At 45.5% G+C, this 25,771-nt stretch overlaps 1 protein-coding gene across 1 annotated transcript in view; it reads right to left on the bottom strand.

Moving 5' to 3' along the window:
- Positions 1-25,771, bottom strand: part of LOC147898637 (uncharacterized) — a 510,556-nt gene that overhangs the window by 444,231 nt on the left and 40,554 nt on the right. Inside the window, exon 5 of the mRNA XM_087379736.1 lies at positions 11,227-11,481. Coding sequence (XP_087235862.1) covers positions 11,227-11,481 — 255 coding nt within the window. The remainder of the gene's footprint in view (positions 1-11,226; positions 11,482-25,771) is intronic.

Below are 25,771 nucleotides of genomic sequence, written 5' to 3'. Positions count from 1 at the left end.
AGAGACTGGATTTTTGCGGAGTGACCCTCGAGCCTCACCCCCATCCTAAAGAAGTTCATTTGTTTGGACATGGCTTTTTCTTCTTCTAGGTGGTCTTTCATATTCCAGAGGCTGCGAGTGCTCAAAGCCAGGTAGTCTTTGATATTCTAGAGGCTGCGAGTGCTGTGCTCAAAGTCAGCCCTTTGCACTTGGGCTCTAGGAGGATTTTCTTGGGACCAGTAGAGGAGAGGATAGCCAGGTGAATTCTCTCTTCATTAGATTCCCCACCCTTCCTTAGGTGTATCATTGGCTCCTTGTCTCGATTGGAGATTCCTTTGGAGTGGTCACACAGAGATCCCTGCCCCCGTGGTTTACCCTCTTCAGCAGCAAAGGCGATCAAATCAAATGGGGTTCTCAGAGTTGAAGACCCTGATATATCCAATGACCATATCATGCTCCAGCACCCGGATGGTTTTTTCTTTTGGCAAAGAGCCAAGATTGCAGGCATGACATTGTTGAGCTGCTGCTCCTCCCCGTGAGCTACTGCCCCCCCCTCTCCCTCTCTCAGCCAGCCCCCTCTCCCTCTCCCTCTCCCTCTCTCAGCCAGCCCCCTCTCCCCCTCCCTCTCCCTCGCTGCCCCCCCCTCTCCCCCCCTCGCTGCTCCTCCTCTCCCTCCCCTCTCGCCAGCCCCCTCTCCCTCCTCCCTCACCCTCCCTCTCCCCTTCCTCCTCCCCGCCCTCCCTCTCCCCCCCCCCGCTACCCCCTACCTCTCCCTCCCCGCCCAACCTCTCCCCCACCCGTCAGCCCCCCCGCCCCCCTTCTCCTCCCCCGTCCCCTCCAACGTCATCCCTCTCCCTCGCCAGCCCCCCCCCTCCCCGCTGCCCCTTTCTCCTTCCCCTCCCCTGCTGCCCCCCTCCCCGCTGCCCCCTTCTCCTCCGCCACCCCCCCCCGCCCCCCTCCCTCGCCCTCCCTCTCCCCCCCGTTGCTCTCCCCCTCCCCGCTACCCCCTTCTCCTCCGCCCTCCCTCTCCCCCGCCAGCCCCCCGCCCCCTTCTCCTCCCCCGCCCCCCTCCCTCCCCCACGCTCTCCCCCCCCCCCCCCGCTGCTCTCCCCCCCAAGGTGACCCCCCCGGGGGGAAAAAAAAAAAGAGAGTTAAAAAAAAAAAAAAAAACCTTCTCCCTCTCCCTCCCCGCCCCCTTCCTTCCTAACTCAGCTCCCCACGCCTCCCCCTCAGCCTACCTCCGTCTCCCCTCTCCCTTACAGGCAGGAGATATACCTATTTTAGTTCCTTGTGCTGATGAGGTTGCTCCTTTCCAGTCATCCCCCGTTGGGTGCGAGCCAGAGTTGTTGAGCCAGCTCCACATCTGGGAGAGTTTGATTACATGGCACCATTAGGAATTATTTTGTACTTCTGGCTTACATGGCAGAGTTTGATTTAGAGGAGGAGTTTGTATCCTCTACCCTTGGGGAGCACTTCATTCAAAGCACCATGGATAGAGCTTCCCCCTCTGCAGGTGTGGGAGTACTTTCCCCAGTTGACTTCCCTCCTCTTGATAGGAGGAACTTTTCCCAAGAGAGGGATATCTCTGCCAAGAGAGGGATATCTCCGCCGGGTAGAGTTTTTCATCCGGCCTCTTCGTCTCGTCAATGAGGATTGTCCAGTTGGAACATTCATGGACATGGAGGTGTACCTCACCGCCGCCGTAGGCTTTTGATCCGTAGCCAACTTCATCCAGGTGTTACTGGGGGTCCCATTGATGTCCTCATGATTCAGGAACACAAATTGGATGTCAGGGATTGTGCCAAGTTGGGTAAGCTTCATTTCAGGGCATACTTTTTTGTCACCCGCCTTCGGCACCAGGGGAGGTACTTGTATTTTTGTTTCTTATTCTATGCTACCCTTGGTGATTGGACATGGGACCATAGTTCCCTCTAGAGCTCAGTGGGTCATTCTTTTGATTGGTGGGTGTAAGGTTGGCTTCTTAAACATTTATGCCCCAATTCAAGAGGGGACCGTGTCCTTTTCTAGAAGGAGATGCTTTCTTGGTCATGCATTGCAGAGTCTTGGATCATTGGGGGTGATTTCAACATGGTTGAAATGCCCACAGACAAAAGAGGTGGTAGGGAAGGTGGCTTACATTCCCTAGAGAGAGCAGCCTGGGATGCCTTCCTTTTTCAGTATAGTGGCAGAGATACTTGGCATGATGATGCTTTTCGCACTCAGACGCATTCACTCCTGTTTTCTTGGTTGAACAGGAGGGTGTAGATGCCTATCCATGCACGGATTGACAGATTTTATGTGGATGATTGGGCTCTGGACAGAGGTGGGACAGTATGCATTACACCTGGGTGTCCACTTCAGATAATTTTCCAGTTGTTCTATATGTTTCAGATCCTCAGGTAAGGAGTCACTCTGCCAGTATCAAGATTCCAGATGCATTCTACATAGAGGAGGGCCTCACAGAGGTAATTCTACAGACTTGGGTTTCTCACATGCATGATGGTCTGCTTTCCCCGTCAGATATAGCAGCAACCCTCTTAGATGTTAGCGAATTTTATCACTCAGTTGCTCGTTTCAGGAGAGGTGAGATTCTTAGGCAAGAGATAGGTATCCGCCAGTAGTTGGTTGATCTTCAGAGGGAAGAGCAGAAGAGGCCTACAGATGCTTGGGTTTAGGAGTGCCTTGCTGCAGCAAGGGTCAGCAGTAGTCATTGTTGGATCAGAGAGCAAAGTATGCCTTTCATGCCAGGGAGTCATTTTGGACCCAGATGGGAGGTAGGGTCAACAAGCAGTTCTTCTCTACTCAAGGCAGCAGACATAGTAGGGAGAGCGTTTCACAGCTTGTTGACTCAGACAGAGTTTTACAGACATATCTAGATACCATCTTGCAGGTAGCTACAGATTTTTATGCCTCCCTTCTTATAGCAGATCCTGACACTCAGGCCAGAGATGATGCTCGAGGTATTATTTGGCAGCATTTACCTATGTTGGTGACTGGAGATATGTTAGTCTCGCTTGATGCACCATTCACCAACATAGAGTTCAGGACTTCTCTATTTGCCCTTCACAAGGGCAAGTGTCCTGGTTCAGATGGCCTTACACTCTCTTTCTTTATTTCATTTTGGGATCAGATTGGGGATCACATTACCTCAGCCTTGCAGGCGTTTGGGACTCGAGTGAGATGCCATACTCACTCACTGAGGGCCTCATTCATCTTATCCTTAAAGGGGGGTGTATTTTTCCCAAAGGGGGTTGCAGGAATTTAGTGTCATAGTGGAGACCAATCACTTTGTTGGGCAATTTGTACAAAATCCTAGCAAAATCAATCAGCCTATGTCTACAGCCCTTTCTTCTAGATCTTATACATGATACACAGACGGGTTCTGTGCATGGCAGGAACACCTTTGATAATATTTTCTCATTATGGGAGGCTTCTGAATGGGCCATACATAATGGCCATAGGCTTGCCATTCTACTCCTAGACTTTGAGAAGGCTTTTGATAGAGTAGACTGGGGTTTCCTAGAGGGTACCCTCTCTCGCTTTGGATTAACAAATGCATGGATTAGAGGGGTGTCAGCTCTCTATAGATCAGCCCATAGCCAGGTTCTCATTGGAGTCAAGGGAGACAGATTTCAGATTACCAGATTGGTCGGTCAGGGATGCCCTTTAGCCCCCTTTTGTGGCTGAAGCTATGAGCTACTATCTTAGAACTCAAGTTGATTTTATAGGGCTGAGTCTTCCGTTGAGGCAGGAGGATGAGCTTTTGGATAGTGAGTTTACAGATGATACGGCTATTTTTTTGGATGCCATACCACGTACACTCACCTCTTTCAGAACAACCTTGGATTTGTTTTGCACTGCAGCAAGGGCCCATATTTATTGGAACAAATCCAATGGCTTTTAAATTAGTGATGAGGACACTCCAGACTGGGGGATTGACATAGGATTCACTTGGATTCAGAGGGGTTGTTTCCATCAGGTACTTAGGATGCCACGTTGGGGTGGGCATCTTTCCAAGCGCAACAGTTTTCTCCCGTGTTGGAGAGCATCATGAGAAAACTCATTTTTTGGAGTTTCGCCAGACTTGACCTTGCATCCAGAGTAGTGGTTGTGAACCAGGTATTATTGGCTACTACCTGGTTTGTTTGCTCTTGTTGGTGCAGATCTAGAGATTGTATATCTCAACTCATGAGACCTGTCGGGAACTTTCTTTGGAGTGGGTTAGATGGCACCTCAGATGTTGTAGCCAGGGTGGCTTGGGAGACCCTCATTCTCACCATTGAGGAAGGAGATCTCAATATTATTAATCCGAATTTGCAGTGTATGGCCTTGCTCTTCAAATTTGTAGTGAGAGGTTTGATGCCTGGACAGGGGCATTGGAAGGACTTTTTCCTATGTAGCATTCAATCTTGTACACCTTCTCACGGGGGAGATTTAATGGACAGCTCTAGATGGATTTTTACTTCAACCCATCTTAGGTCTCCCTCTTCCCCTCTCATGGCTTCCATTCTGAAAGCTTGGGGTAGCTTCAGAGACACTCTTTGGAGAGTTACACCCTCCTCTCGTGAAGAAATAGACAGGCATCTAGCTCTGTGGAATGAATCCATGCTGGATGAGCATGGCAGATCACTGGGGGTGTGACATTATTTGCAGTAGTGGTCTAGATGGGAGAGGGGACCTGCTTCCACTGTAGGTGCCTGGAAGGCTTTTAAACAACTTCCAGAGGATCAGAGACTCTTATCAGTTGGCCACCTTAGAGGGAGTGCAATCAAGATGCAACATGTAGAGGTAGCCATACCAACAGAGTGGATATATAAAGATGACTTACTAATCACAGAGTCCACTTGGTTGGGAGCCTTTTCGAGGACGCATGTTCCTTTACAGGTCATTGCCTTGCGGGATGCACATAAGGAGACCCTTGTCTTTGATGTTCAGTCAGGAGGCAAACTTCTCAGATCCTCAGATGATATTCTTTTGGAGGTTGCCTTCCAACCTGTTAGGATTGCAAGGTACATGGAGTGGGGCACGGATTCACAGTGGTATCTTGATCTTGACCCCGTTCTCCTGGCACTTGGGTCTTGGAGACTCTTGTTATATGGTGGTTCTCTCATCAGGTTCTTGCAGTGGGACACAGAGGAGTGGGAATGGATTGATGAAGGGCATTGAGAGAAGAGCATCCCCTTCTTTCGCTACATAGTTAGAAATGCCAAGAAATTTCAGCTTAGTAGTAGAGGTTGGAGGCCCTCTGGAGCTCCTCGTTGGGATAATTTTCATATTTATGCAGAGGTGCATAATTTTATTTTTTTTTTAATTTTCCAAGAAAAAGACTTCTATTAAGTAAGAGAATAAACCCGCGAGAGCAAGCTCAAAGCGGAATACACATGAAATCATAAGGATAAATAAAAAATCACCTCAGAGTGAGGTGGAAAACAACCAAGGATGAGGCTGAAAGTGCCACCTCAACCCTGTAGTAGTCTCAGAGAAGAAAGGAGAATCCTTCCATTCCCTGAAGAAAGAAGCCCTCCTAGCTGAGGCTGCACGGGAGTCTCCCTGCATACCCGTCCATACGGCCATCAAAGTATGTACGGTGTCTGTCCAGATGTCTGTCCAGATACTAGCCAATGTGTGGGAGGGATGAACCTAAGTATCCCCCAAAGCCTCTGTGCATCTGGCTCTCCAGATATGCCAGGATGCTATGCTCGCTAGAATCTCCCAAGAAGTATCCACACAGGCATGTACAGCTGTAAAAGGAAGGTGTGGTACCACATCCAACGAACAGGACTCAGTCCGATGACGTCGAACCGAAATGGCCCGAGAGGAGTCAAATCTCTCATAAAAAACCTGAGGTCCTGTAAGAGAAAGCCAAGCCACTGAGCCCCATGTCATAAAAAATGGGGAGTGGGCAAAGTGACTAAAAATCCTGGCTACCCCCATCCAAATCATCCTCACCTGTCTGCAATCCCATAAGCAATGCTGAATAGTCTCCGAAGCAGAGAGGCATCGAGGGCAAGTAGGGTCGGCTCCAAACCTGGACCTCCAAAGGTTCACTGCAATCCCACCATGGATAGAAAGCCAAAAGAAGATAGTAATCTTTCTATTCCTGTGCGATTTCCAGAGTCTCCTCCAGAAGCACCTCTGCAAATCCGCAGTGATATCAAATGTCTCCCAATGAGGAACTCTGGAAGGTCTCCAACCTCTACTACTGAGCTGATATCTCCTGGCATTACTGACTGTGTAACGAAAGAAGGGGATGCTCTTCTCTCGATGCCCTGCGTCAATCCACTCCCACTCTCCAGGGTTCCACTGCAAATACCTGATGGGAACTCCCCCATAGAGCCAGAGCCTCCAAGACCCGGTGGAGAGTAGTCAGGGATCTGGGTCTAGGAACCACTCTGAATCTGATCCCTGTACCAAAAGACCTGCAACCCTGATAGGCTGAAAAGCAGACTCAAGCAAGATGTCCTCTGTGGACCTGAGCAATCTGCCACCATCCTGAACACTAAAAACCAAAGCATCCTCCTGTGCATCTCGAAAGGCCAAAACTTGAAGCGGAACACCGCCTCTCGAAAAAGTACCTGCCCAAGTGGAGGAAGTGAGTGGCATATCATCTGTGTCTACCCAAACCTCTGGAAGGGCTGCCTCAATCTGCAAGATCCTCCCTGCACTCCCTCTGAGATGTCCTGTCAACCTTGATTTGGTCTCCTCTGGAAGCCTATGGAAAGCTTTCCAAGACCCCATAGAAGATGCAGGTCCCCTCTCCCACCTGGACCACTGCATGTAGAGTGAGGCACCCAGTGGTCTGCCATGATCATCTAAAATATTGTCATTCCACATGATGGGTTGCCTATCAATCTCTTCCCAAAAGGAAGGAGGAATCCTCCGAAGAGTGCTTCTGAAACTGGCCCAAGCTTTCAGAATGGCAACCATGAGTGGGGACGAAGGTGATCTGAGGTGTGCTGTGGTGAAGATACACCTAACACCGCTCATCCAGTCTCCTCCTGAAGAAGGTGTGCACCTCTGTATGCTGCTGATAAGAAAGTCCTTCCACTGGCATAAGTCCCCGCACCACCATCTTACAAAGTAAAGCTTTGCACTGTAAATCTGGATCAATAATATTGAGACCCCCTTCCTGTGTAGGGAGGATGAGGGTCTCCCAAGCCACCCTGGCTAAGGCATCTGCTGTGCCATCAAGCCCACTCCACAGAAAGTTTCTGATCGGTCTTCTGAGCTAAATGATGCAGTCGCTAGAATGGCACCAGCATGAAAAAACAAACCCGGCCGTGGCCAAGAGGACCTGGTTGACCACCACAACTCTAGAGGCAAGATCTAGCTTGGCTGAGCTCCAAAAAAGAAGCTTCCTTATGATGCTCTCCAAAACGGGAGCAAACTGCTGCGTGGTAGAAATATCCAAGCCGACCTGGCAGCCCAAATACCTGATAGGCTCACCCCTCTGAACCCAAGTGAATCCTATGTCAAGCCCCCAAACTGGAGTGTCCTCATCACTAATCCAAAAGCCATTGGATTTATGCAAATTTATCTGCGCCCCTGCCGCCAAGCAAAATAAATCCAATGCTGTCTTGAAAGAAGTGAGCGTCTGTGGAGTGGCATCCAAGTAAACTACTGTGTCATCTGCCAACTCACTGTCAAGTAGCTCCTCTTCCCTTCTGATGGGAAGTCTCAGCCCAAAGATGTCAGCTTGAGATCTAACATAGATACTCATAGCTTCGGCCACGAACAAAAAAAGGAAAGGAGCAAGGGGGCATCCTTGACGGACTGATCTCGAAATCTGAAATCTCTCACCCCTTACCCCACCAATAAGTACCTAGCTGTGGGCTGATCTGTACAAAGAGGAAACACGTCTGATCCAAGCATCAATAAAGCCAAAGCGTAGAAGGGTGCCCTCCAAAAAACCCCAATCTACTCTGTCATAAGCTTTCTCAAAGTCCAAAAGTAGAATGGCAAGATTCTGGCCACTCTGCATGGCCCACTCTGAAGCTTCCCAGAAAGAAAAAATGTTATAAAAAATGCTTCTGCCATGCACAAATCCCGTCTGAGTGTCATGAATAAGATCAGGGAGAAGGGGCTGCAATCGGAGGCTGATAGCCTTGGCCAGAATCTTGTAACAAGTCCCCAGAAGTGTGATAGGCCTCCACTGGGACACTAAATTTCTGCAACCTCCTTTTGGGATAAGGTGGATGAGACCCTCTATAAGCGACCCAGGCATCTCGCCAGAGTCCCAAATGGCCTACAAGGCTGAAGTAATATAGTCTCCAATCATATCCCAAAATGCAATGAAAAAAGACGGGGTGAGGCCATCTGAACCTGGGCACTTGACCTTGTGAAGGGCTAAAAGTGCAGTTCTGAACTCTGTGTTGGTGAAAGGTGCATCGAGTAGAACATGCATACTCGGATTCACCACACAGGAATGCTCTGCCAAATAGCCTGTCTAGCATCCTCTCTATCAAGTGTCTTAGGATCAGCAGTGAGAAGGGTGGCATAGAAATCTGAAGCTATGCGTAAGACATCATCAGTCTCTGTCTGTAAAACCCCATGCGAGTCAATAAGCTGGGATACACTCTCTCAACTATGTCTAGGGCCAAGAGTAGAGAAAAAGTGTTTATTGACTCTACCACCCATCTGAATTCAGAAGGACTCCCGTGCATGAAAGGCATACTCTGCTCTCTGATCAAGCAATAACTGCTGATGAGCCCTTGCTACAGCAAGGCGCTCTTGAATCCAAGCATCTGAAGGCCGTTTCTGCTCTTCCCTCTGCAAAGCTGCCAACTGCTGGCGAACACCAATCTCACGTCTGAGAATATCTCGTCTCCTGGTACAAGCAACTGAGCAGTAGAAGTCGCTAATACCAAAAAGGGCAGGTGCATAAATTTTTTTGGAGGAGGCTCTGGAAATCCCTCAGAAATAGAAAGATCACTCTCTTCTTTTGACTTTCTATTCATGGAGGTATTGTAGTGAACCGCGAGGACGATCTAGAAGGGTGTTGCCAAGACTCTTTACATATTTCATAGAGCACCCTTCTTCATGACTTGGGGATGAGTGGCATGGTTATCTCTTACTGGACCTCAAGTGTTTTTCGAGGGACAGGACTTAGGCTCATCCTTCATTACACGAAGACACTCTGTGGAGTCATGTTCTCTCCAAGATGTTCCTTTCACTCCTTTTAGAGCTGCTCATACCTCAGTAGACACTCTGTGGAGTCATGTTCTCTCCAAGATGTTCCTTTCACTCCTTTTAGAGCTGCTCATACCTCAGTAGACACATCTTGGGAGATTCTGGCTAGCATTGCAGCTTTGCATATTTGAAGGGTCAAATGTACGGAGGTGATGGAGGCTTCACAGGTTCACCCGTCCCAGTCTAAGGCTAGCATATGGACTGATACTATTCACACATTGATGGCCATCTGGGCAAGCATGCAGGGATCCTCCAGAGCAGCTACAGCCATGAGAGATACCTTTTTCAGAGTTTGGAGAGGATCTTTGTTCTTCTTTGAGACTTTTTCAGGGTTGAGGTGGCATTTTCAGCCTCCACCTTGGAATTTTTGTTAGCTCTTTTTGAGTTGTGTTTTCTTTCATGCATGTCATGATGTACTCCCGCATTAGAGCTTGCTCTTGCGGCTTTCATTCATACATAATCAAGTAATCTTTTTGAAAAAAAAAGAAGAAGTGAGAATGGATTGATGCAAGGCACGGAGAGAAGGATTTTTTCTCATGCTTTTCCATTGAGATTTGCTTTCGGATTTCTTTCATACTTGATAGAACTCTCTTTTTTCCCCAAAAAAAAAACATGGTACCAAGGACTGAAGCAATCAATGTGAGGTCCAAGGTAGATTGGGCATTTCTGCAACAAATTATAGGCCATCTCAAATAGCTGGATCAAAAAGACTCCACGCTCATAGATTGTCAAATCCCAGATGTGGTCTCGGTCTAATGCTCCTCGCCTATACCAAAAAGTCCCACAAGGCACCCAATGATCAATATATTAATAAGTTTTCACATGGCTTGCTCAACCTACTATTTATCCTCTAGACAAAGCAAGATGAGATAGGGTGCTTCCATAAGAGCTCCTCTAGCTAGACCCTAGGTGGTCACCTACCAAACCATGAAACCTCTCAGGCACATGTTGCTAGCTTCTCAAGAAAGGAAGAAAGGAAAGGGATGGAGGAGGGAAGGAACACTAAAGGCAAGAGAGAATATGAAATGAGAGAAGGAAGAAGCAAGAAGGAAGAGAGGATAAGGAAGTAAGAAGAAGGGAAGGAAGGGGTCATAAGGTAGATTCAAAGCTAACTGAGGGATAGGGGGCTGGTGGAAAAGGGGAAAGGCAAGCTGGGGGTGGGTAAGGTCAAAGGTTTAGATTGGAGATAAAAGCCCAATAGGATGGGAAACAGCACATGCGGGAGCAAGAAGAGCCCAGGATATATAATTTGGGAAGGAAGGCCCAGATGGGCTGTGAAGGGTGGCCATACAGCCTACAAATAGGCCAAAGCATGAGCAAGAAGAGCGAGGAAAAACAGGGGGGACCTAGAGCAGAAGAGGGGGACAAACTGAGCAAAAACTGCAGGGGGCGATAGGCAAGAAACCCCATGAGCTAATGTTTACAGGCTAGATGCTCTCAAACGGAGAGGTGTAGAATAGCTGCAGTTGGGCTAAGGGAGGGGGGGCAGGTAGTAGTGGGAGGGGGAAGGGAGCTAGTGGAGCTCGAGCTTCCATAGAATCTTGCATCTTCTTATGATTTACAAAGTGATATTTTTTTGTTATGTGTAGGTAGCATTGAATTTACTTAGATTTCTTGCAATTTTACAGCATCCTTCTGGCCCTCCCATTCTGTGTATCATTTCCCCCCTAAAATTTTGATTTGGGTGTTGCATTTGAAAAATTACACACCCTTCGTGGTGTAATAGTGTACATGTCCTTTGTACTTTGTTTTCCAAGGCCTAAAAAACTACACGTTTTCTGAGGAGAAAAAAGTAAAGGGAAATAACTTAAAGCTCACAGTAGTGAAATATGACTCACAACATTTCACCCCTCATCATATAAAAAATGAAAAGGAAAATTGTTTGTCCTTATCCTTCGACATTGATTTCTCCACTGAGTAAAGTGGTTTTATCTCTTTCTGAATCAATAGCTTGGTGTGCCCCCTTATGTCTTCTGTCTAGAGAAACCAGAATGGAGGTTATGAAGTCAAAGTGAAAACAAAGAGAAAGAGATGGAACTAAAAAGAAGAGTCACTAACTTCATTTCGGCCTCCCCCAGGTGGCGCACAAGCAGCCAGTAATGTCATGTCCTCAATATCCTTCCAAAAAAGCTGCCGGCGATCATAAAATCCTTTGAAGTCTTGAAGCTGTCTGAGTAGCTCAATCACTGGCTGTGCGCCATAACGATCTTTTGCTGGCATATTCACATCATCCACAAAGCATGCAATGTTCTTACCAAAAGGAGCCCCAAGTTTTGTTTTTCTTTTCTTCTCCAATTTACTTTCAAGCGCATCCTATAAAGCACGGATGCAACATTATATTCTTCATATAATAAGAGGGAACAAAACTTATATTGTTATTCAGCCTCCTTTAACCTGATAACTTCCATTCAACACGCAATCACTATTCATGAGTAAGGAGAAATTTTTTGCGATCTTTTCTTGGGATGAGCTTGGGGGACTTGATTTTTTTGGTCATTTTTTAGAACATTATATAACACAACACTTGGGGGACTTCACATGATATAAGACTCACATATGTTGAGCAACATTGATAACACAACCCTTGATCCATGTGATCACTTGAGAAAGAAGGTTAGTTGGCAAGGTTCTAGGACATGGATTTAAAGGAGTGTGAGAGCTCAAGAAAAGAAGGTAAGGGTTTCAAATGATATATTATTGTGTGGTTGCATATTAAGAGTATTCTAAACATGCATTAATCTTTGAAGTAATGTAGTAACTGGAAGCATTTGATTGATTAGAAGCGTGCACATCTTCAAAGCAATGCAATGATTGGAAGGATGCATTTTTTATTTGAAGGTAATCATTTCAAAATTGCATTTAAAAAAAACCCTTCAAATCATTGATCTTCAAACCAATGCAATGACTAATTAGAAGCATGCCTTCAAAGCATCTTTTTGGTCATGCATAAAAAGCATCACGTATTTGAAGACAAGCATTCCAAACTTGCATTCCATGCAAGCACTACAACCAAGGCACACATACCAATAATGTAATAAATCCTAATCTTGAAGACCTTTCATGTCTCTTTAATCACCAGTGTTGATGACAATATATGTAATCATTAAACCAAGTCACAAGAAAATCATGAAGATACTATTTGGGTGGTCTCTTAAGGTCGATGAAAGGTTTTATGCTAACAAGGTGTCCTAGCCCCGCCACCTAGCTCTTTGGGTTCTCTAAACCATTTCAAAAGACAATTATAAAGATACTCTTTCAGGTCTCTATGGACAAGAAGCTAGCCTTTATGCCAATAAGGCCTCCTACTTCTAGTTAAAAGCTGCCAATTGTAAGTGTTTGATAGAGAAGTTAAACAAAAACTTTTTAATTATATTGAATTTTGATACTCTAACATAAGAAATGGCTTTATTCATATCACACCGATCGTTTTGACTACAAACATGGCCATGTTTGGAGTCATATTGACCAAGTTATGGCCAAAATAAGACTGGCTCTACAGGGGAGTTTCCATTAGGTATTTGTAGTGGGACCTTGGAGAGTGGGAGTGGATTGACGGAAGGCATTGAGAGAAGAGCATCCCCTTCTTTTGTTACATGGTCAGTAATGCCAAGAGATTTCAACTCAGTAGTAGAGGTTGGAGACCTTCTAGAGTTCCTCATTGGGAGACATTTGATATCACTGTGGATCTATAGAGGTGCTTTTGGAAATCGCACACGAATAGAAAGATCACTCTCTTCTTTTGGCTTTTTATCCATGGTGGGATTGCAGTGAACCTTTGGAGATCCAGGTTCAGAGCCGACCCTACTTGCCCTCGTTGCCTCTCTGCTTCGGAGACTATTTAGCATTGCTTATGGGATTGCAGACAGGTGAGGATGATTTGGATGGGGTAGCCAGAATTTTCAGTCACTTTGCCCACTCCCCATTCTTTATGACATGGGGCTCAGTGGCTTGGCTTTCTCTTATAGGGCCTCAAGTATTCTATGAGAGACTTGACTCCTCTCGGGCCATTTTGATTCGACGTCATCAGATTGAGTCCTGTTCATCAGATGTGGTACCACACCTTCCTTTTACAGCTGTACATGCCTTTGTGATTACCTCTTGGGAGATTCTAGCGAGCATAGCATCCTGGCATATCTGGAGAGCCAGATGCACAGAGGCTTTGGAGGGTACTCAGGTTCATCCCTCGCACACATTGGCTAGTATCTGGACAGACATCTGGACAGACACCGCTCATACCTTGATGGCTGTATGGACGAGTATGCAAGGAGACTCTCGTGCAGCCTCAGCTAGGAGGGTTTTTTTCAGGGAATGGAAGGATTCTCCTTTCTTCTATGAGACCCCTACAAGGTCGAGGTGGCACTTTCAGCCTCAGCCTTGGTTGTTTCCCACCTCACTTTGAGGGGGTTTTATTTATCCTCATGATTTCATGATGTATTTTGCTTTGAGCTTGCTCTCGCGGGTTTTTTCTTACTTAATAGAAGTCTCTTTCTTGAAAAAAAAAAAAAAAACTGGCTGTCTAAGCTCCCCAAGCACTTAAGGGACTACGCTAGCGTAGCCCCTGGCCGTGCTTGGGGGGCTTGGACAGCCAGTCTTATTTTGGCCATAACTTGGTCAATATGATTCCAAACATGGTCATGTTTGTAGTCACAACGATCACTGTAATATGAACATATCCAGTTATTATGTTATAGTGTATAAATTCTACATATTTAAAAAGTTTTTATTGAAAATCCTTTGTTTCATAAGAGCTTGAACTTATCATGCTACACATGGACATAATGTTTTGCCAACCATCATTGTATATCAATAGTTTGAATATATATACTTAGTGATTATTAATAATGAATAATTTCAACAAAAGCATAACAAATGATACTAAAAGGGCATCCTTATTAGCTTCATGTGAAGGGGAAGATTGTCCTAAACAAAGATTCAAAAAAGGATCCCTAGAGCTTGGCCAAGGGCTATTGCAACACAATCCCTAGCTGAGCTTTGGGGGCTCCATCACACAAGTTCATGGTGACATGAACATGATCCATTAATTGGTGATCCATGCTAAAAATTCTTACTTTGAGGCTCAAATAAAGATAGCAAGAAAACCCTTAATCTCACAAAGGTGTATGTTTTTAGTATTCCCTTTCGACTCTTTTCCATTCACAACTCAAAAAAGCTCGCAAAAGAATGAAAAAGCTCGCAATAAAATATCCCCCTCTTGCGAAGAGCTACTTTTCATACATCCAACATATTTTCAAATAGGCACATATGAATGTATATGAACACATAGACCGATGGATTTGACAATTTCATAAATGAATGATGACTAATACTAATTTGAAGCTTCAAATTGATTATAAGATACAACCTAAAAGTCTTGAACTTGCACAATCTAAATTCCAAAGACTATATTGAACCAATTGCTGTGCTAGAGCCATGAGATAGAGATGTTGCAACATGGAATGTGTCTTGTTGGTTGCAACGTATACCCACACATATATATATGTGTGTGTTTGTTCACTCCAGAGGTCTCTTGGATCGTATTTCACACTGTCTTCATCTGCGCTTCCCTACTCATCGATTTGGGAAATATTTATGGATCTTTGGGAGGTTGACTTCAGTGCAAACTCAATACACTCTTTTTTTTTCATTGGGTTAGATTTTGGGCACTCTAGACTATTTGGAAACAAAGAATCAAGTTTTCCTAGGGCAACCATTGCTGCAACCTTACGAGTTTTTCAGAGCCTCATTACGACAATCTCTGTATGATGCTTGTCGTGAGGATGACTCGGATGTATCTTGTTTAGAGGTGTTTTTCCATTGCTTCTGATTTTTCTAAATAGTCTATTCTGTATTTGTTGGAATACTGAAAAGAAAGAGTAGAGTGGACACAAACTCAGAATACTTGCTTATAGAATGAAGAAGAAAGAGGTCCTTAAGTAGGCACCTCATACAAGGTCACTGACATCACTGATGACCTCAAAGCTCCTCAATCATCTCCTCAATCTGCTCCTAGATTCACTCAATCATCCTATGTGGCTCTCCACCACCTAACTGTGCTTGTGGGCACCTAACTGTGCCTCTAGCACTCACACATAGAAACATAAGGTGTGCCTGAGGCATACACCTTGAGATATCCCAACAAACCCCCCCTCAAGGAAATGCCTCAGGCTATGTCAAGGATACATCTAGTCTCATAGTTTCTCATGCCATCTCATGGTGGTCAAGGATTAATCTATGGCTAGGTTCTCATGCTAGCAAGGGTTCCCTTGGGTGTAAGGTAAACAGAAAGGGATACAAACAGACCTTCCAATGGTTATCTCTCCTACATGTACATGCACACAATGTCTGTAGGAGGTACCATGGAACAAACCATACACATGGCCTACATCATAAGGTGACCAGAGGTGTTTACAAAACACACAACACACAATAGTTTATTTTCATTCATTTTGGAGGACTATCCAGGCTGAGTACCTTGACATAAAAAGAGTGATCTGGAGCATACATAGAGATGATTTAAAATGCATAATCTTCATGGGATGCCTCATCTTGTGGAGGCAAAATATCCATGTCAAGGCAAGGTCTTACCACATGGGCAGTGTCTAGTGCCTTATAAGATGGTACTATGATAGAACAAGTGGATCTGAAAATCATATCCTTCAAGAGAACAATTATCTTGTCATCTCCATAGTTGTGTAGAGAAGCTTTGACCTTCATCTTTTTCTTGTACTTGGAGTCAAATAAAAGTTCCATGAGAGGGTAGATTTCTGTAGTTGCTTCCTTTTTGGCAACCATTGTTTTGGCAATCTTCAACAAGGAAGTCAGGTTGGCATTTTCATCCTTTGTAGCATAACAAGACATTGCTTTATGTTTTGGCTTTTCACATATTTTGCATAAGCAAGCCATGAGAGGCTCTAACCCAAGTATTGGGTAGTGTCTTCTCTCTTACAGGGCTTAGAATAACAACTGAAATGCTTCAAAATATAAGCATTTAATGTAGCAAAGTCTTGTGACCAAATTTCAAACAATGATGCTTTCACTTACATGCTTCATAGAAGTGGATGAAATAAACACTTTCCAATCAAAACCAGGTCTAGCAAGTCAAAACAAAACTGAATCCACACTTGTACTGAAGTTATTGAAAGCTTCAAAAAACCAGAAATGCTAGAGTAGCATTTTATGTAGCATCATCTTCAAAAACTTGTCCAAAACTGTCAAAACTGAAATGCTGAACTTGGAGGGCTTGTAGCTCACTCTTCAAAGCAAGGAAAAGAGGGCTTTCTGAAGCAAAAGAAAGCTCATATACCAGAGAAGGTCCAGCACAGAGGTTGGACGAAATGGTGCGCACTTTTGCCCGGGAGAGTTGCTACAGGCTGAAACTGAGTTTTGACGATTTCTCCCTCGTTACTGAACCAAATGACCTGAAAAATGGCTCAAAATCTTCGTCTTGAGGTCGCCCATCTACTCCTAAGAGGGCTCAGGCAATGGCGGAGTATGCAGGGAGTATTGAGCAACAGAAGAAATTCGCTGTTTGGAGAATGGCAGCCACCACAGACGTTTTTTCTTCAATTGCTTGCAGGTGGAAGTTCGCCCATACTAGAGGAATTTCCAGCTTAGAGGGTTTGGGCAATGGCTGTTTGTAGATGGAGAACCAAGCTCTCAAAGATTTTGGGAAGAAAGAGGAAAATGGAGAAGAAGAAGATGAAGAAGAAGATGATGATGTGGCAGAAATGGGCTCAAGGGGGATCAAAGGGCTCTGATACCATGTTGGAATACTGAAAAGAAAGAGTAGAGTGGACACAAACTCAGAATACTTGCTTATAGAATGAAGAAGAAAGAGGTCCTTAAGTAGGCACCTCATACAAGGTCACTGACATCACTGATGACCTCAAAGCTCCTCAATCATCTCCTCAATCTGCTCCTAGATTCACTCAATCATCCTATGTGGCTCTCCACCACCTAACTGTGCTTGTGGGCACCTAACTGTGCCTCTAGCACTCACACATAGAAACATAAGGTGTGCCTGAGGCATACACCTTGAGATATCCCAACAAAGCACACCTTATGTTTCTATGTGTGAGTGCTAGAGGCACAGTTAGGTGCCCACAAGCACAGTTAGGTGGTGGAGAGCCACATAGGATGATTGAGAGAATCTAGGAGCAGATTGAGGAGATGATTGTGGAGCTTTGAGGTCATCAATGATGTCAGTGACCTTGTATGAGGTGCCTACTTAAGGACCTCTTTCTTCTTCATTCTATATGCAAGTACTCTGATTTTGTGTCAACTCTACTCTTTCCTTTCAGTATTCCAACATGGTATCAGAGCCCTTTGATCCCCCTTGAGCCCATTTCTGCCACATCATCATCTTCTTCTTCATCTTCTTCTTCTCCATTTTCCTCTTTCTTCCCAAAATCTTTGAGAGCTTGGTTCTCCATCTACAAACAGCCATTGCCCAAACCCTCTGAGCTGGAAACTCCTCTAGTATGGGCGAACTTCCACCTGCAAGCAATTGAAAAAAAAACGTCTGTGGTGGCTGCCATTCTCCAAATAGCGAATTTCTTATGTTGCTCAATACTCCCTGCCTACTCCGCCATTGCCTGAGCCCTCTTAGGAGTAGATGGGCGACCTCAAGACGAAGATTTTGAGCCATTTTTCAGGTCATTTGGTTCAGTAACGAGGGAGAAATCGTCAAAATTCAGTTTCAGCCTGTAGCAACTCTCCCGGGCAAAAGTGCGCACCATTTCGTCCAACCTCTGTGCTGGACCTTCTCTGGTATATGAGCTTTCTTTTGCTTCAGAAAGCCCTCTTTTCCTTGCTTTGAAGAGTGAGCTACAAGCCCTCCAAGTTCAGCATTTCAGTTTTGACAGTTTTGGACAAGTTTTTGAAGATGATGCTACATAAAATGCTACTCTAGCATTTTTGGTTTTTTGAAGCTTTCAATAACTTCAGTACAAGTGTGGATTCAGTTTTGTTTTGACTTGCTAGACCTGGTTTTGATTGGAAAATGTTTATTTCATCCACTTCTATGAAGCATGTAAGAAGAAGCATCATTGTTTGAAATCTAGTCACTACTATTTGCTACATTAAGTGCTCATATTTTGGAAGTCTTTCAGTTATTTTTGCCTTGTAAGAGAGATAGACACTGCCCAATATCTGGGTTAGACCCTCTCATGGCTACCATATATAATCTTGAGAAGTTCAATGGAAAGGGCTTCCATACATGGCAAATGAAGGTAAAATTTGCATTGATGCGGGAGAACTTATGGGGACTTGTCAAACCTACTCCTACCGCTTCTTCTACGGCCTCAAATGCTGGAGAATCTTCAACTCCGACACGACCGGCAAGGGATCCAGCAAGAGAAGAAAAAGCATATGGTATAATTGCTTTAGCTTTGGGTGATGATTACATACATCATATATCTGACTTGGAGTCTCCATCGGAAGCATGGCAGAAGCTAGACTTGATTTTTGGTGCAAGCTCTCACATATCTAAACTATCACTTAAAATCTCTTTCTTTGAATTAAAGATGGCAAGTGATACTACTTTAGCTGCTCATGTCAACTATATGCGGAGTCTTATGACTCAGTTAGCTTCTATCAACTCTCCTATCACCCCTGATGATGCTATGGCAGTGTTACTTAAGAGTATGCCTGAAAGTTTTGATCACATTGTTAGCACTTTGAAGAATCTTCCCAATCCAAACCTTGAAGGCATTATCTCAGCTCTCCAAGAAGAAGAAAGACATATGGAGTTAAGGAAAGGCAATGACACTGCTTATGTTATGAAATTCCAGAAGGGCAAGTATTCTCCTTGCAATCACTGTGGAAAGACAAATCACCTTTCAAAGGACTGCTTCAAAGTTAATCCATGCAAGCACTGTGGCAAAAACAACCATAGTGAGAAGTTTTGCAGAGACAAAGCAAAGACAGAAAATGCAAATCTACTTACAGTGAATTTGCCTCCACAAGATGAGGCATCCCATGAAGATTATGCATTTTAAATCATCTCTATGTATGCTCCAGATCTCTCTTTTATGTCAAGGTACTCAGCCTGGATAGTCCTCCAAAATGAATGCAAATAAACTATTGTGTTTTGTGTGTTTTGTAAACACCTCTGGTCACCTTATGATGTAGGCCATGTGTATGTTTTGTTCCATGGTACCTCCTGCAGACATTGTGTGCATGTACATGCAGGGGAGATAACCATTGGAAGGTCTTTATGTATCCCTTTCTGTTAACCTTACACCCAAGGGAACCCTTGCTAGCATGAGAACCTAGCCATAGATTTATCCTTGACCACCATGAGATGGCATGAGAAACTATGAGACTAGATGTATCCTTGACATAGCCTGAGGCATTTCCTTGAGGGGGGGTTTGTTGCGATATCTCAAGGTGTATGCCTCAGGCACACCTTATGTTTCTATGTGTGAGTGCTAGAGGCACAGTTAGGTGCCCACAAGCACAGTTAGGTGGTGGAGAGCCACATAGGATGATTGAGAGAATCTAGGAGCAGATTGAGGAGATGATTGTGGAGCTTTGAGGTCATCAATGATGTCAGTGACCTTGTATGAGGTGCCTACTTAAGGACCTCTTTCTTCTTCATTCTATATGCAATATTCTCATTGTAAAAAGCTTTTCTGATATAAATACAACGGTTTCACCCAAAAAAAAAAGTGTGTGTGTGTAATATAAAGGCAAAATTCTCACCCCCAAAAAAAAAGTGTGTATTTTTTTTGGGGTGAAATCCATGTATTTTAATGTTACGAGAGGCTGTCCCCAAAGTGGAGACCAGAAAATACAAGATTAGAATATTTCATTGTAACACAAGTAGACAGTGTAATCTATCTAATGAACACGCATGCAATCATAAAAGGATTTCCTGCCTTGCATCCAGAGTAGTGGTTGTGAACCAGGTATTGTTGGCTACTACCATGAGACCTATCAGGAACTTTCTATGGAGAAGGTTAGATGGCACCTCAGATGTTGTAGCCAGGGTGGCTAGGGAGACCCTCATTGTCCCCACAGGGGAAAGAGGTCTCAATATTATTGGTCTGAACTTGCATTGTATGGCCTTGCTCTGCAAATTTGTAGTGAGAGGATTGATGCTTGGACAGGAGCCTTGGAAAGATTTTTTCTTACACAGCATTCAATCTTGTACACCATCTCACGGGGGCGATTGGATTGACAACTCGAGATGGATTTTAATTTCAGCCCATCTTAGATCTCCCTCTTCCCCTCTCATGGCTGCCATTTTGAAAGCTTGGGAAAGCTTTAGAGGCACTCTTTGGAGAGTTCCACCCTCCTCTCGCGAAGAAATAGACAGGCAGCCAGTCATGTGGAATGACTATATTGAATGAGCATGGCAGATCACTAGGAGTGTCACATTATATGCAGTGGTCTAGATGGGAGAGGGGACATGCTTCCACAGTAGTTGCCTGGAAGGCTTTTAGGAAGCTTCCAAAGGATCAAAGACTCTTATTAGTTGGCCACCTCAGAGGGAGTATAGTCAAGATGCAGCAGATAGATGCAGCCATACCAACAGAGTGGATAGATATAGATGACATGCCTATCACAGAGTCCACTTGGTTGGGAGCTTTTATGGGGACGGGTATTCCTTTACAAGTTATTGCCTTGCGGAATGCACTTGAGGAGACCCTTGTCTTTGATGTTCAGTCGGGAAGTACACTTCTTAGATCTTCAGATGATATTCTTTTGGAGGTTTCCTTCCAGCCTATTATCATTGCAGGTTACATGGAGTGGGACAAGGACTCGTAGTGGTATCTTGATCCTGACCCTATTCTCCTGGCACTTGGGTCTTGGAGACTCTCGTTATGCACTTTCAGCCTCCGCCTTGGATTTTTGTTAGCTCGTTTTGAGCCAATTTTTTTCTCATGCATGTGTCTAAGGTGGAGGTCCGCTCACTTCCAGAGGTGTTACCGGAGGCCTAAGGCCACTGATGTGAGGAGCGTGAAGTGGGTGATGCGTAGACCTATGATACAACTCTACCTCCGTTGCACTACGCTGTGTGATGCATGAACCTATGACACAACACTAGTCGAAGATGCTACGGAGTGCTGAGTACTAGAACAGGAAGAACAAATCCAGAAAGGAGATAAGAAGGAACAATGCTAATAACAGATAACGGAGAAAGGGTAGACAAGAGCACAACGCGAGCAAGTGCATATCGTAGAATGAAGGGATCCTCATACACTAGTCTCTCTAAAGAGAGATCAGAGATCACTCATCCACAACAATGCAACAGTAGCAATACACCATAATAATGCAATAGGCGAGCTCGTAGCTCTAGCCTCTCTCCTTCTCACTCTCAATCCCCATACAATGTTGAATCAATCCCCATCCCCCTCATCTCCCCTCTTCACCCTCGCCTTTCGGATGGAAAATCCCCTCCCTCTCTCCTATTGGCTGTCCCCTCATCCTTAGCCATCATGCTGTGGAGTCTCTTCATGTCTCTTGCAGCGGCCAGCTTACGCCGAGTCCGTGCGTTGTAACTACCCCATTTGCATCGCCTGTAGCCACCCTGTATCTGACAAGGCATCGCTAGATGAACATCTATGTCACCAATGAGTCAGGTCTATAGAGGTTGGATGAGTCAGGTCTGCAAAGGTTGGCAGAGCGTGACTACACGACATGAAGACCCTTGACGCTGCATGACCATGTGCTTGGGTGATATGTCCTCCTAATGACTATGTCCCCATGTGACTATGCCATTGTTACAATAGAAACACCCCTGATCACATGACGATAGGCGTTGACCACATGACGACCTGTGTTGACCACATGTTGACCATGTGTCAACACAAGTCAGCCACACGACATGAGGAGTTGACCACACAAGTTCATCCAGGAGTACTATCCTAGGACACCATGCGTCAACACATGTCAACCACGGGTCGACACATGTCAACCATAGGTCAACCAGGAGTATCATGCCCAAGGCGATCTCATCGAGAGCTGTGCACATGGAGAGTGAGCTCAGCACATAGAGCAGTCAGGAGTATTTACAGTTACACAGTGGTTCAGTGGTTTAGTTGTGCGGTGATCTAGCTCACCTGCACATGGACAATTTACACCATCATGATTAGAAGAGGCTGGCGAGTCAGGGAGTCAGGAAGTCGTTGTAGGTGCAACGGCTATCCTCAACAACTAAGGAGATAAGAGATTCTTAGTGAAGAAGGGACCCTCCAAGGCAGGGATGAGGATGAAGGCAAAGGTGGAAAGGGGAGGGGAGATTCAGCATTGAGCATTCGGCGTTCGGCACTGGAGCAGGAGAAAGGAGAGTGTGAGGAGAGATAGAGGCTGGAGCTACGAGCTCGCCAACGAGAGAGTGTGGAGAGACTTGTGTGTACCCTCTGTCTACTATGGAGATAGACATATGTGTTCTTGTGACTTGCGACTTATGACCTGGAGACGTTGGTCCAGTGATATATGCTTTGGCCATCTTGGTCACTTTTTAATTTTTATTGTCTCTTCTGATTGTTCACTAGTGTATGACAATGTTTCTTCTTCTGCTTATGTTGTGGAGTTCTCAAGTGATTGTCATTTAGCATAGTGCACTCGTACGTCGTTGTTCACTGTAGTATAGCATACGGCACTCGCACACCACTGCACGGTGCACTCTACGCAATCCATTGCATTAGAGCATTGCAACACTCATGCTTCTCACACCAGTGGCCTTTGGCCTTGGGTTGGCCTCGGGTAACACCTCCGAAAGGATAGGAACCCCTCCCCTCAAACACTTTATGGCAATCACGATGGGACACTGCTGGTGATGAGTAGCACAAGTGAAGTGGTGATCTAGGTCCTAGAGAGAGGTCTTATGCCGAGTAGTTCTGAAACATTTGAAGGAGCTAGCAAGAGAACTAGGAGGTACTTGAGGAGAGTGGAGAAAAGACTTTTGGCATACCAAACTCGGTACAAGAAGCATTACATGCGACGTAAGTTTGCAAAGTCCTCAACTCGAGCACAAAGTGAGCCCATTGGAGCAGTAGCCAGAGCAAGTAACTTCATCGACACTCTCATTGACTTGGATCGACTTGGATCAACATGAACCCTGGTGGTCAGATCCAAACTCCGGAGAAGAAGAAGTGCAAAGCAGAGAACAGGTGAAAGAAGAGGGTACGAAGGACGAGGGCTCCTCGGGAACTCATCAAGGTCAAGGCAGCCCCTCTCCTCCTCTTGCAACGATGTCTTCATCAACCACCTCTTCTGTCGAAGTGATGACTCCATCTGCTCCCGCCTCAACCTCTGCTGGACAAGCTACTACCTCATCTGTTATGCATAGCTCCGGGCTCCTAGCTAATCTTTCTTCTACATCTATCCCACCAGGGGGCACTTTTGCTCCGGCCATGCCTTTACCTGCCATGATGGTTTCATCTTCCTTTCCATCCACACCGGTGCTACCCTTTCCACCACCTCCTTCCTTCCCTACTGCCTACTCATCTATGATGTCAACTCCCTCCCTCTCTTTCCCAAATGCTCTCCCATCCTCTTTAACCCCCACATCTTCTATGTTCTCACCCTTTTCCTCTACAACACCAAGACCCTCCCCGTATGTGCTACCATCTGGGTACACTTCCTCTATGGCTAGGTCAGTAGTGACTTCCCCATTGTGGTCCTCCACAGGAGGTGTTATCGGTGTGGTCTCCTCCTCTGGAGCACCGACACTCACTACAACCCCATCGGGACTCCCTCCAGCTCTTGCATCTTCTCCAGCGTCTCGGGTGGGGATGGCCGTTCTCAGTCCTGCAGACAGAGCTAGACTTCTCAAGCTACTCAACAAGGTCCACGTGAAGACTCAAAAGTTCAAAGGCCACCTCAATGAGGATGCGGAAGCTCATGTGAGGAAATTCCTCACAGCATGTAGAGCTAAATATGTGGAGAATGAGCGCGTTCCTTCACATCTTCCCCTCGTCATTGGAGGATGCCGCAGATGTATGGTACAGTCAATTTCCCCCTGACCACTTCCAGACGTGGACAGACCTAAGGGAGGAATTCTTACGCACTTTCAAGTTGGAAAAATTTGAACACATGATTGTCCAAGAGTTATCCACTGACACCATGAAGCCTGGAGAAAGCATCTCTAAGATGTACATAAGGATGAGGGTCTTGGTGGCAAAGATGTCTGTGCCACCTAATGATGCTGTCATGAAGGGGTGGTTTTTGAAAGCATTATTCCCTACCATTGCTATAAGGCTGGTTGATAAACTCCCTGAACATGTCTCACTTCAAGACTTCCTAAAAGAAGCTGTCAAGACGGAACGGTCACAGCTAAGTTTTGCCTCATCAACGACTACGACCACCGAACTCCCAAGAGAGGAGGGATCATCCGCATGGCAGCAACTCAAGAAGGAGTTAGACGAAATCAAAAAGGCCTGAAAGATAGAATAAAGGTCGATGGCCAGTCGTCCTTTGAGGCCCAGATTCGAAGTGGTCTTTGATGCACAGAATGCAAGGGTTCTGAGCATCTTTACTCGGAGTGCCCCTCCAGACATAAGGTACCTACTTCTACCTCATTTTGTACATTTTGTGAGATCCATGGACATGATGCCTCTGAGTGTAGGTACCTCAAAGGATTAAGGAAGCTTCTTCTAGAGTATACCTCGGGGGAACCTCTAGTTGCATGCAGTTAACACAATGGTACCCATAACTTATGGCCCAGCAGCAGTACCTCCTGCTCCCCCTCTTGCATGAGCATTTGAGCCACCTCCTCCTCCTATCATGCCGCCTCGATTGCTTCTGAATCCTCCTTTGCTCCAAGCTCCTGCGCCCAATTCAATTGGCGCTTCTTATTTCTATCCTCAGCCTTACTATGCACCGTACCAACCACCTATGTCAGGAGGTGGCTATGGACCCCCTTATCAACGTGGTCGAAGGGGTGATTTCCAAGGTGGACATGGAGGTGTAGGCAGAGGTACAAACTTTAGAAGACCCATCATGTGTTACAAATGTGGCGAGTATGGCCACTACCAAGATGATTGTACACAACCGTTCGGGGACCCTCTTGGACACAATGCAACACAAACGACCACTACACCAGAGATTGTCCCAATGGAAGAGTGGAACCTGCATCCCAAGTGAATATGGTTGATGTAGTAGTGGCAGGGGAGGGCAAAAACCCCCATTTGATTGGCAAAGTGTTGGGCACTGTGACACAATCAAAAACAAAAGGTGACAAATGTAAGGACGACTCAGAGTCAGCATCGGAGACCTCAGCACCAATCAGTTCGACAAGTGTTCCCCCACCAAGGTCATTCTCCCCCTCCAAGGTACACAGTACGCCCAGGAATAGACCACCCATGCTTGCTCCTGATAGTGATTCGGAAACAAACTCGAAGGGCACACAGCCATTAAGGTCAACCACTAACTCTGGAAGTGCCTCATCCTCGGGTGATCACTCTATGCCTTTGAGGTATCAGGAGGTGGTAAAGAGTGTCACCATAGATCTTCAAACAATTTCTGAAGATGAAGGTAGCACACCTCAGTTTCCATCCCGCAAGTCCAGAATTGTGAGATTTGCAACAGAAGTGAACCCCCTCGGACAGCACCAAAAGAATGAGACACAAGTAGGTCCTTCCACTTTGTCCCC

Source organism: Dipteris shenzhenensis, chromosome 9, assembly GCF_047967505.1.
Source record: "Dipteris shenzhenensis isolate YYH24624 ecotype China chromosome 9, Dip_SZ_1.0, whole genome shotgun sequence".
Taxonomy (NCBI): Eukaryota; Viridiplantae; Streptophyta; class Polypodiopsida; order Gleicheniales; family Dipteridaceae; genus Dipteris; species Dipteris shenzhenensis.
Note: the sequence above shows the minus strand (reverse complement) of the source record. Positions and strands in the feature narration are given on the sequence as shown.